This window comes from Thunnus thynnus, chromosome 3 (genome assembly GCF_963924715.1).
Source record: "Thunnus thynnus chromosome 3, fThuThy2.1, whole genome shotgun sequence".
Lineage (NCBI taxonomy): Eukaryota > Metazoa > Chordata > Actinopteri > Scombriformes > Scombridae > Thunnus > Thunnus thynnus.
Window position 1 is genome coordinate 24,629,371 of NC_089519.1, and position 13,569 is coordinate 24,642,939.

The following is a 13,569-nucleotide window of genomic DNA, read 5'->3' on the forward strand; positions in this document are numbered from 1 at the left end:
TGAAGACACAATACACCAATTCCAGTTAATGGATTCCTTTCTATGGCACTGTATATTTAGTTCTACAGTCTAAGTGTTACAACATCAAATACCTTGTGCCATTTTATTGATGCATCAGATTTCATGCAATTAGTATGTTTAGGAGATTGTGTGTATTTGTCTTAAAGAAGCAGTGCCATCATCCCATGTTGTCTCATGTTGCTTTACTTTAAAGGTGCATAAATCTTTGGTTTATTTGGACAAAACAGTATCCACGTTCAACCGATGACAGCTAAATTGCAGTACTCATTAATTATTACATTAAATGAACAGACATGATCTTACTGTCAGTGTATCCCCAGTGATTCCGTAAACATACTTTTTGTAATGTATCCTGTTATTAAAAACCTAAAAATGTCAAATATTACAGCATTCCCCTGTCAACATTTCAACAAAAGTGACAAGAAATCTAATGGTTTGGTTGATTAATTATTAAGAGTCATTGATTTTTTTCCCCTCAAATGCCCTTTGAAAGCTTTTGGTGCTACTGCAGTGTTTTTAATCTATCAATGTTGCAAATTAGTAAAAATGGCACCTTTGCAAATAATTTGCTATTGCAATATTACAACTGTCATGTGTCTTATGCCTGTGGGAATGAGTGATCGCATGTGATTTCCCAGTTCCCTTTTCAGACACTGTTTTGTCTACATTCACTTCCATTTGTGCAAAAAATATTTTGCACACAAAGCAAAAACATGACAGCATACATGTACTTGTCTCGATGAATTATGCAACAACGTACAGTTCCATATTTTTTAATCAACAAAATCACTTACATACTAAAAATGTCCACGTTTTTGAGAGTAAATCTCGAGGTTTGCAGTATCTACACTGAACTGTTTTCATTTTGAAGCATTTCATTAATTTAAAAAAAATGAATTATTTGCAGCTTCAAATCCATCCTGTCACACAAGCTCCCAGAAGAAAACTGGGACTGGCAATGACAAGATCTCTATAAACTGCAAAAAAAACAAACAAAAAAAAACAATAGAGATTATGCACAGCAGGTGATCTAGTCAATCAAAAACAAAAAATAAATCAAGTCAGATGTAGTACCAGCGATGGCACCCAGTGGTCAATATATTCTCTGCAGTGGAAATATAAAATTATGAAATCTGACACATAAGGTAAGGCAGACAATGAGGTAAGCTTGCGCAAAACAACAAACTCATAACTTTAGTGTTTGGCTTGTCTCCACAGAAATTAATTTAAAGTTTCCAGAATCCGTCTGCCACTTTATCTTGCCATTTTTCAATAGTGCTCATTTATTAATTGCCTTTCATCTTCCTTTTAATTTGTTTTTTTTTTTTAACTTTGGTGGCAGGTCATTAATATTACATTTACAGTTTAGTTCCCAACATCTGCCCACCTGTTTGCCAAATCATCACTGTATAAATAACTTTATCTTAAACAACCTGCCTGGTCAAGTAAGACAATACAACAACAAATCCAGATTTGCTTTTACTGCAGGGAAAGGTGAAGCTATTATGGATATTAACACAGTACAGCTGACGTGTACATCCTGACAATTTCCGCTTCAAAAATCTGCATTAAATATCACAAGGCACATGAAACCAGCATGAACACTTAAGTCTCCCTGAATGATCAAATTAGAGGAATACATTAAAATATGCTGTCAAACTGTTGTCAAATATGTTTAAACAAGTACTCTTCAATTTACATCTCTGTTGCTCACACTAGCTAATAGTGTGAAAACCGTTTTAAATATTCATATTGAAAATGCCCAAAACTTCAAAATTTCCCATATATAGTTTTCAATTTATCGTATACTGTATAGTTTTGTATTCCATGATTATTCACAATGATATTTTAAGTCATATGTACATTTATTGCATGTGATATGAAACCTATAAAACACCAAAGTACACATCAAAAAGATTCAAATATTTTGAAAATCAACCACAGCTCATGAAGAAAACCTGCATGCAAATCAGAAAAGTAAACAAATATTGTGAGCTGTGTGTTCAGAGATATGACAAATCAAAAAAGGTCTGTTTATCTTACAGTCGAATGCGCTCTTCTGTACTGTGCACTGCACATGCATGTGTTTGCATATGTTTGTGTATGTAGTTTGTGTGAGGTAATGTCATGAACACTCAGACAAGTCAGATAACATGTGCAGTTCCTAGCCTGAACCAATGTCACATGTTTATCAATAAAAATGTGGAAGTACTACATTTTTTTTATTCGGAGAGCTGTTGAAGTTACTTTTATCGTAGCAAATTATGTTTAGCCATATTTTTTCACATAAGGGAGAGAATACATTTGCATCAATGAGTCTTGTCCACCTAAAGTATCTAAATAAATTAAAATGCTTAAATGATGACTCCTTAAACAGTGGTATAAAAACTGTTTCAATCAAACCTTTAAGACTGGAACAAAATCAAATATAGGGTCAGAACCAGCATAGATGTTCCGTGTTTGTGTGTTCTAAGATCATTTCAGTGCTATTTTTTTAAATGAGGTTATATGCACATCTATGGTATGACAGTTCAGGCTCCTTTACGAAGCAGTCCAGGACTCCCTTGGTGCCAGTTCATCTGTGTTTCCTGCAGCATTTTTTTTTTGTTTTGTTCAGAAGACCAGTCTACTAATGGTATTGAAACCCCCTCCCCCTCCTCCTCCACCAGATGGGCCGCAGCTCCCTGGTGGGTTATTGTCATCTGAACCGTTGGGCCTGAATGAGCAGGAGGATGAAGGGGCCTGGAGAGCCTGGGTCCGAGCATTGAGCTCCTGTTCCTATTGACAGCATGAAGGGAAAGACAAATGTTTCCAAGTCAGATCATTTTTTAATGCAAAACAAGAGCAAAACATATACAGTATCCAAGCAATATCATGCCAAAGAGCTGGTTTATCCATAGTATAGTTCTATGTGAGTGACACTGCATCAGAGTTGTCACTTAACATTGTTACAGCACCCTCTACAGGTGATTTACTTTAGTCACTTGCACAAGTGCGGTGGAATGTCAACTCAACACATCACAGTTCAATGACTCGTGAAATTACACCTCACGTCTTTTAACAGGACAGTTCAGATTTGGCATGGTAGTCAAAAAAAAAAGAAAAAAATACTCCCATGCTGTGCAGACTCTTAGTTATCTGTAGCCTGTTTTTCCTCCCTGACTTTCCACCTGAGAGAATCTTATACAGCCCTCAGCTTTCATAACCACCTAACACTTCATAGTGTTAGTGTTAATGATGTTTTTGTGTGTAAAAAAGAAAAAAAAGAGCCAGCATTTCATCTTGAATATCCAGTGAACCCATTAGTAGCAGATTAAATATGTGCCCTAATGTTAATCACTTCACATGTTGTCTGTATTTATTGGTTTAATTTATAGACAGTGATAGTTTGAATATGTATGTCTGTATATTTGTGTTTGCCCCTGGCTTACCTGTAAATACAGCTTGTTGTCCTTGATGATTGCATCCAGTAGTTCTTTCTGCAGGGGAGGCTCAGCACTCAATCTCATTTCATTTGTCATCAGTCCCCCATTTATGTTCTGACCCGGTAGCTCCTGTTTCCTGTACATGAGCACATAAGCTGTGTCCTTGGGGAAGCGATTAGTAATGTTTTGCACTGATTGAAAGGATGTGAATGTCACTCTGCTATCATTGAAGAGCAGCCAATCCCTTGCCTCCTGGCTGCTATTTGAGAGTGTGTCTCCTTGTTCAGGTGGAACTGAGAGAGCTGAGCAAGTGGCGAGGCTACTCTCGGCCTGGCCGTTCCCCAAATCCTCCTTGAGGGCGAAGCAATTGGTCGTATGCTGCGTTCCATCTGCTCCGTTGATGTTACGACCGTAAGAGTAGTAGTGGCCGCTCTCAGATGATATACCAGAATGCATCACCACTGAGCTGAGGACATAGGGCACTGACTGGACTAGCATGTCTTCTCCTCTGTGCATCTGCTCTGCTCCATCGATTCTCTCGTTCTCATCTTCCTCCTCATCTTTCTGTGATGGTTTAAGCTTCTTGGCCAAATTCTCACTGCTCTCTGGAGAATCCACTTGCAGAGGGGAGGATGTAGAAGAGGAACATATTGAGGGCATTGAAGGGTCATGCACAGGAAGTCTCATGAGAGGCGGGATGGTGACATTGTCCAGAATCTTCCTGCGGACATGGCATTTGGCATCATAAGAGAATCGTAGCAGAGTAAGGATCAGGTATTCAGGAGCTGAAACCACTTTCATGGTCCTCTCTGCCCGCTGGAGAGAGCTACACTTCTCACAGAAATAGGCATTCTCTTCATCCAGGATCTCCGGAGCCAGGAAATAGTTCACCAGGTCAGGCACAGAGAGAGGAGGCTCATTTGTCACTGGCACAAAATGGACATGGCTGGTCGGGGCTTTGACTGAGCTTGCCTCAGGTATTTCACTGCCACCATTTACAGATCCCTGACAAAGAATCTTGGGCTCCTCAGAGGGCCCTTCAGATTGAAGGCCATCCTGAGAAGTGGCAGAGGGACAAAAGGCCAAAGAGAGGTCTGTAAAAGGCTCCTCTTTCTCAGAGATGCTGTTGCACTGCATACAGCGAATACCTGTGATTAGCTTCCCGCCAAACATCTTCTCTGTCAGAGTCCTTCTGTCATCATCAGGTTTGGTTTCTGCTGGAGTCAAAGGGGACTCTTCACCCTCTTCTGGAGAAGTCTGACCTGTTGGGTCTTTGCTACTTGAGTCAACATTGGAGGCAACCTTTGGCTTAGCTGATTCCAGGACCTGAAGTGTTTTCTCCTCTTCGTGTAACCTTGAGATCAGGAGACAGGGACGCTCAACATTTGGGGAGAAAATACAACTGTGCATCCATTATCATTTGTGCCAATGCTGTGATATTGTACCACATCTATTCTTTGCTGATAGCAAGCCCTTATACACATCATTTAGATCTAGAAAAAGGAGTCCGCACACTCAACACTCACAATGCTTTATATGCAATCCCTTTAGTTCATTGCGATCTTAGTATCAAAGTCATTTTTATTAACATTGTACCATTTTGCATTCAGTGATGCACTAATTACACACTGAAGTTGTATCATTTAGCCTGATTTCATTCATTTGGCACAAGGGAACAATATAGGTAAAGCATATTTGTCTTTTAAATAGACACTAAATTGACGCAATCCTATTACGATTTATTTGATTTGATTTATTGATTGGGACAGTGTGCAGTTTTTAAACATTAAAGATGCACTGCACCGGAGTAGGTTCAAAGCTAATTTGATTCATCTAATCTGCTTAAAATGCTACTGTACCTGTCTAGAAGAAATCGGAGGTACTCAGAACAGTCCTGCTGAGAGCCCACATTGAACCAGGGAGGTCGAGATGCTTCCAAGAAGTTTCTGGGGGCGTATGCTGCCCTCTGTAGGAAATATATATGCACCACACACATATAGATACAGCGTTATTATGTCATCTACTGTTGTTGTCCACCAGTGATAATATTCTGCCATTTCTATTACACAGGACAACACCAACCTGAGTGTGTGCAAGGAATGCAAAGAGCAGCTGGAGCTTTTTCATTAGTGTGTTGGAGCCATTCAGACGTAATGATAAAACATGCCGCCTGAAACTGAGGAAAAAAGAAATTAAAAAAATTTAGATTGTCCATATTTATGCTTTATGTATTCACAGTGCAAACTATCAGTGCAACAAGAATTTGTGGCTTTGCTCATTGAGTGTGTCAGTGTGTCCAACTCACTCTGTGGCCATGAAGAGGGTCTGTAGGATGCTGTTCATATAACAGGTATTCCCCAGGTTAACCAGGCCAGTCTTGCCTGTTTCGGATTTCCCAGCTTGCCTCAGTGGACCGGTGGCAAATGTGTTGGACTGGGATGTCCAGGCACTTTGATTCAGCACTAACTTGATCTTCTCTTCTCCAGGTTTTGGGAGATCCTGATGCGACAAAAATGAAACTATTAGATACAGAACAAATTTTGACAAAAAGGTAGGTCTTGGTTATTTATTCAATGTTAAAAATGACCTTGTGATGCACCTGGTGATCAACATTTTCTTAATACCAACATATATGACATTTATAGTATGAGGCGTCCCGCACTCCTTTACCTTGATGGCCTCTAGTATGTGGTCATAGAGGTCAGGGAAGCCGGAGTACTGGTACATCATGCAGTGTATTAGCTCAGTGAATTGCAGCAAGAAAGCTTTACTGGTGGAGAGGCCATCTGTCCTCAAGGACTGGACTAGATGCACCACATGTGGAACAACCTGGGGCAGTGAAGGATGAAGAGAAGAGAAAATGTTAAGGACACTACGGTGCCTAAGGTACGGCTAAGATAAATCATACAAATCTACAGCCAGGGGGTAGTTGCACATAAGGAACCCCACAGAGGGTTCAGTCTCATTTGCTAAGTATTTTTGAGACTATTCATGTTTTTTGATACTAATAAAAATTGGCCTACTCAAGGGCCATTGCTCGGCATTTAAGTGCTTCACACACCATTAGCGAGAGAGAGCGGTGCCGAGGTCTGGGGTTCTGGGAAAAGAAGTCTATGCAGCTTTGACGTAATTTAAGCCAGAAGAGAAGAAAATGAGAAAACCAATAAAGTGGCCATATGAGAGGGAAATGGGCTGTGAGAAGGCAGGAGGTCCCTTACCAAATGGAAGGCCTCCGGAGAGTGCTGGAAACTCAGCAGCATATGGGAGAGGACAGCTAGCGCCCCCTGCCGCACAAGGGGGTACCACAGACGGCTAAATACCTATGGATAGAGGTGAAAAAATGTCTTTATGTCAGAAATACATTTATTCACTTTTTTTTTAGTAGTTAAGCAAGACATTACAGGTGAAACAAAACAGAACATAATACAAAAGATGACTTGACAAGGTTGACACAATAGTGCAATAATGAATACATTTATATCAACTGAGAAATTGCTTCAATAATAGTTGTTGTTGAAGTTTTTTTTAACAGCCCAAGTTAAATTATCTTTCATTGAATTTCATCTTAGAGTTTACGGTAGTTTAACATTTGTGTAGATTTAAAAGATGCATCAGTCAGTAACAAACAAAAATGAGGTGTTCTCACTACAAACCAGTTCAATTTTGAGCAGAGTGACGTCAATGAGGATAGTGAACTTCTGAACTGCAGCCAGTCCTTTCAAAAGAGCGATGACCCAGGTATCAACGTGTTGGGCCAGAGGCCAGGAAAGCCAGTCGATCATCCTAAAAGACAGAAGAAAATGCTGAGGGTAAATAATGTGAAAAATAGAGAATACAGATGATCTCAGGTAACAAGATGTGTGAGGTAACCTGCACAGTGCTTTAGTCATGCTTGCGTCTTTGACGTTCTGGTCTGTGGTGAGACTCTTGATAAGCACTGTGATCATCTGGACTGGGATGTGCTGGACCAGGCTGGCCAAGGTGATGGATGGGTCAAAGGAGGGATCTGCACAAAAATATATCAGAATAAAAAATGAACATAATTACACGACTGTACCTTTTCTTTTATTCCAGTGAAAAATGTGCATTCCCAGTCAAATCTTACAATTGTGAAAATTTCACTGAGGACAAAAAGACACCTTATGATATAATGCAGTCCAGTACAACAACACCATCACAACAACTCAAAAATGGCCGTAAAGATTGTAAGCTTCACAAAAGGTGCATTTATTGCAGGGCAGTTGTTTTGCTTACATGATATTCTAAGTTGTTTTTGTTGTTTTGTCCCCCCTAATCGAGTTTCTTTTCCCCAATTATGGATCCAAGTTCTTTAATATTGCATGTCTGCTGATACGGAGTCTGATTCAATATTAATGTTTTCCTAAAGCTGCAAAGAGCACACACAGCCTAATGTAAGCCAACTTTAAATGTAATAAAGCAATTGTGTATGTTTGACAGCTGAATACTTCTGTGTTAAGAAAATATATCCTGCATCAAAACTTTTCTATGATGGTTTCCCAAAAAATGTTATATTGTGCCTTATAGTGTTTGTGTAGTATCTGTGGAACAGAGTATGGATCTTCTAAATGTATTGTTTGCATCTCTTAACCCATAGCATGTAAAAAAATAATGACGTTCAAATGCAGTTTTAAACAGCAGCACTAGAAGCGTGGTTCACCTGAGAATTGTAACTGAAATGTTATCTCTGACTGACGCTATTTAATTGAAAGTGCTGCCTGCTGTTTGTTTTGCGATCCCACACAGTTCAGTCACTGGAAATGCTGCATACATTAGGTTTGGGACTTCTCTAACATTCATCACTAACAAAAGAGCTGCAGTTTTTTACTTAAGCTTGAATTCTGAAAAACATTTTTACAGGAAGTGCTATTCATATATCTGCTCTTGAAGAAAATGCATTCCTTGAATCAGTGGATTTAAAGCTAATTGCTCCAAGCAAATACAAGTGTGTGCAATGAAAAAATGAAAAGAATCAGTGTGTCAATAATATTGAATATTGTTGGATGAATATCCAACCCAAAGAAATGAGAGAACTAAGCCAAGGGATCAAAGTCTGCTATTGGCAGAACCCTGAAAAACCAAAATGAAACAAGTTAACTGTTCCCAGTTGCTCAACCATGCACTACCAACCCTGGCATTAATGCCAAGATTCATAGAGGGAGGGGAATTTGCCAAATGCAAATTCTTTGCCATTACTGGTAGAAAAGCATCTATAAATTTGTTAATAAAATCCAAATATGTTTGTAATACATTTTTCGGATTTTAATGCTTGTTCAGGACATCTACAACTAATTAAGTTGTCCCTAAACTTAGCTTACAGAAAAATAGAGGCAGTTTTTGCTCAAGCAGCAATACTCTCACAGAGAAACAAAACACTTTACTCCTATAAACTGCGATCACATGCCTTTAAGCCATGTTGCAAAGGAAATAGTCTCACCTGTGGAAGAGATAATGGCAAAGACTTCCTGCAGTGAGGGCAGCAGTGTAGCTGGATCAGCCTTCCAGATGTTCTGCAGCAGCGTGCTAACTTTAGTCACCTGATCTACATACTCTCTCAGTTCCTGCTCTTGGCTGGCAAAGCAGTGGAAGTAACTGATGGTCCTCACCAGCTGCTGGCAGAACAAAACCGCCGACTTATCCCTCGGGATGCACTGCACAAAGTCTGACAGCATGGTGCTCAGGCGGGCACAGAGGGCAGGGTCAGGACGTTCACACACCATCCTTAAAACCTCCACCTGGATCACGCTGAAGATCTCCAGCACTGAGGGGCAGCTGATGAGCAGCCGCAGGCAGCAGTGAATGTAGTCTATCGTGGCTGGGTCTTTGCGGTCCAGCTTGCCATAGCCCTGCTGGAGCAGACTGAGGACAAAGTCTTTGCTGAAGAAACGCTCAAACTCCGGGCGGTGGTAACGTGCATAGGCCTCCAGAACCTGGAAGCCGACCTGCTTCTGAAAGGCATCTTCACCAAGCAAGATGAGCCGGGTAGTGAGAGTGAACAGCGCCTGACACTGTTCCTCTGTCACCTCTTTCTCTGCTGCTTCCACTACCTTCTTCACAATGGCCCTCTTCACTGGAACAGCGTGATCGGAGCTGATGAGGCCCTCCAAAATCTTGTCCATGATGACGGTCTACAAAAGGCAATTGAGGAAATAATTCATCAAGACTTGCAATAATGTAATGCTTGCATCAATTTGTGTGCCACATTTGCTATATTACATTTTGGCTTTTTGGTTTAAATTAAACTGGACATGTCAAAGAGTTTGGTCCAATCCTTGATTAGTGTATAGAGCCCTTTCCACCCCAACCATCGCACATTGTCAGCATTTGTTGAGTGAACACTGTCAGCACTCAAATGCAGACCATGGACTCAGCTAAATTTTTGTAACTGGAATGCAGACTGTATAGACTTTTATTCAGATTGTTCTTATTCTTGAGTTTTTAATACATAGACAAGTCAACAGACACTGAAACACAGGGACATATTTGATACAAAAAATAAAATTGCAAACAAGCAAAGTACTCTTACAAAAAATAAGTATAAACTAACAAGAAAGAGAAAAAAAACTCCATTTACAAAAGGAGTGTTCCTTTATATACACATGAAAACAGGTTAAAAAAAATATTAGACCAAAATAAATCTAACATTAGACAATCCCAAAATATGTGTAACAGGGTTCTTTTTTAGGTTTAGCATCTATCACAAAATTGAGACACTGAGGAATAAATTTTGTGTATATTAACTTATGCCTGCTGTTTACAGAACATGTGTGAACTTGGGTTAATGAAGACTTTTGTACCTTCATGGGCACAACATTCATTCATATTTCCCAGTTCTCGCTTTTCCCCCAAAGACTAAAAATGCTAACCATTATCTTTTAAAAGTGTTTAATTTGCATATATTGAAAGTAATGAGCAGTAAATCATACTTTGAGCATAACTGACTAAAAGAAGCTAAATTGTTATCGATATAAAAGTCCTTTACACATTGTAACCATTTTCTTCTCCACAAATCAAATGTGGGAGCAAGTTCGTGGTTATGGCATATTGGTACATATATTGAGATGTTCATTGTTTATTTATATGTGTTAATTTTTATTTTAAGATCCTGGCAAAGTTTTTAACAGCAAAGTTGTCAGTGAGTGAGTTATTTGCAGATACTTGTCTGTAAATAATTGTGGATAATGAGGAATATGTTTTCTTTAATGACATAAACACAAATTTTAGCCACAAAGGATCAGAGTTAAGCTGTCTGGTGACGTCTGCTGCCAATATGTCAATGCTATGGCATTTGCTGCCCAGTAATAGTGTTTACACACAGGAATACCTGTTTTGTGCTTAAATGTATGTATATGTATTGTGAAGTTTCAAATGTATGTTAGTGTTGAGTTTTATGTATTGTCAAAGTCCATCTAGGGACAAGCATTGCAAACCATATCAAGGGCTATACATGCTGTGGTATGTGGCATAAGTTCATGCTATATACTTGTCCCTATACAAATAAACATTAAATAAATAAATCTATAGACGGTTTGTCTGTATTCTGTTTCTATGATCAAGTATAATCAAGTGTAACTGATTTAAAGAGTAAGTGTGAAACTAGTTAGTAATGATGGTGGTATTCATGTTTATTGATATTTAAGTTTCTGGTCGGGTTGAAGTCTTTTATAAAAAGGCATGTTGTTGTTTTTAACCCTATTTAAAAAAAAAAAAAAAAAAAAAGTAAATCCTGCTAACTGATAATTACATAGCTAAATTTGCTATCTTGCTTAACAACAGCATACCTACGCAAAATGCAGCATTATAATTACCTTTTTAATACTAATTCACTCTTTTGCGCTAATAATACCTATATAATGATAATAATAATGATAATAATAATAATAACAATAATAATAATAATAACTGCTCTCTTCATGAACACAGCCGGTGGGGAGGGGGAGGGGGGGTTGCTAGCATGACAACGCTAGCTGTAACGTTAACTTTAACCGTTATCAACGTCCGGCAGTTAAAACATGACTGGAATGCTACAAACAACAAACCGCTGGAGAAATTTCTCCTGCTCCGTAGCGACAGTTGTTATTATTAATTAACATCCCTTCAACAACAACAACAACAACAAAATGAACAAAGCAGCCAAACAGGCTTGACGTTAGCTAGAGAGGTTAGGTGCCCCTGACTTAGCATAAATACGCCATTTACTGACAAGATAGTGGCTAGACACGTAAGAATCTGTGCTTACCCAAATCAAGCATGTCAACACTGTCCGACCAGAATATTCTCAACTGTCGGTCGATGTTAAACGTCTGTTGGCGGATAAAATCGTGTTATTTTGGTTCATTTGATCGCTCAGAATCAGCTGATTAACCTCCCAGCGACGTCATTCCTATGGGCAAAGACGTCGGTAGGACCCCTGTGAAGCGATTTTAGCCTTAACGCTGCCTGCTCTGTTATTGTTGAATTATTGTTGTAATATCGGTGGCACTCTGTGAGCGATTTCTTTAGGTGTGTTAATTGAAAATATTTATTTTTATTGTTATCAAATTATTATCAAGATATTATTAATATATCTTCGCACTTTTGAACATCTCTTGTGCTGCTTTCAGGTACTCCTCGTCCATCTACACTTCTCAGGTCGAGTTGTCTTTTGTTTTGGGCGCATCAGACCTGTTCTTCTTAAACACTGTTCACTTTTTTCTCTTTCTGTTTCAATGTCTTATTATTGAGATACAAACCTTATACAAACAATGAAATAACATCAAATTACAGATAAGATAAGCTCACATTTTATTGATTCCAGAGAGGGAAATTTAGCATTACAACAGCACGAGAAAAAGACCAGCGTAATATAGATAGATAGATAGATAGATAGATAGATAGATAGATAGATAGATAGATAGATGGGTACTTAATTAATCCCAAAGGAAAATTAAAATGTTACAACAGCCAACAATGACGTAAAAAACAACAAGGTCAAAGAGGTAAAAGAAAAAAAGAAATTAAAGAATTATTAGATGATAAAGTATTATATTATTATTAAAGTAAAGTGCATGATTGTCCATGGATGTCAGAATTGAGTGCACTAAGTATTGATACCTGAATAATCTACACAAAGTATATACATATGATAACAGCAGCATACAGTATACAGACAGTAGGATGGATATATAAACAAATAAATGAAAGTGAGTATACCTTAGTATGTGCAAAACAAAAAGGGCAGTTTCCTGAAGTTCAGGTCAAAGTAACATGGTAGTATAGTAGACATATAAAAGTAGTAGACATATATTAGGCCTATATATATATTGTATGTGTGCATGATAAATAAATTAAGTATAATCAGTTAAATATAATAAATGTAAAATGAGAGAATCATGATAATATTATTATGTGACTTCAATGTTCAAATAATACATATATAAATATAAAAAATAGAATAAGATGTACATGAGTCTTCACTTCAAATTTTCTATATAATGTAATAAAAAAGGGAGTTGTAGGAAACATAAGTGGATATGATCATAATTAATTTGTTGAAGAAAAATCCAAACAAACTGTGAAGGGAAAGTTATCTTGGCTGTTATGAAAGCCACACATCTCTCTACTGTTAAGACAAATTAAATCTTAACCTTTTTACAACTCTGGATATGTACATGTAATTATTATCAGCCTATTAATGAATGCCAAAAAATACGTTTTTACAAATGTACATCTTGAAATAGTCAAAGCAGTGTTTTAAATATTATTATAATTTCTAAGGGAACATTTTTTAAAAATCCAGAATGAAAAAGATAAGAGAAAACAATGATGTTGCACATCAAATCATTGAACTGGTGAAATGTTTTCTTGCAAATAGGGTGTCATATTCTGTTGGAATGGATCCTAATACTATAACAAATTACTTTGGAGGAATATATTTTAATATTATACAAAAATGCATTTAAAGATTTTGAAATATGATAAATGATACGTCGAAGCCCCAAGAAGATATTGTTAGATTTTAGGTAACTTTTAAATCTAAACCAGACCAGATCAGTGAAGTAAATCAGTTTCATGGTGTGTGTGTATAACCTTCAAAACAAAATGCTTAGCTGACAAAATCGAACCC

The 13,569-nt window shown here is 37.9% G+C and overlaps 1 protein-coding gene across 1 annotated transcript; it reads right to left on the minus strand.

Moving 5' to 3' along the window:
* Positions 1-778: 778 nt before the first annotated feature.
* On the minus strand, positions 779-11,870 carry usp38 (ubiquitin specific peptidase 38). Its single transcript, XM_067584943.1, has 11 exons — positions 11,704-11,870; positions 8,902-9,592; positions 7,317-7,452; positions 7,100-7,229; positions 6,665-6,766; positions 6,117-6,275; positions 5,752-5,945; positions 5,529-5,622; positions 5,306-5,412; positions 3,453-4,800; positions 779-2,799 (listed from the first exon to the last, which is right to left on the minus strand). Exons 2-11 carry the CDS (start codon positions 9,581-9,583, stop codon positions 2,635-2,637), a joined length of 3,117 nt encoding a protein of 1,038 aa, XP_067441044.1. The 5' UTR covers positions 9,584-9,592; positions 11,704-11,870; the 3' UTR covers positions 779-2,634.
* Positions 11,871-13,569: the final 1,699 nt, after the last annotated feature.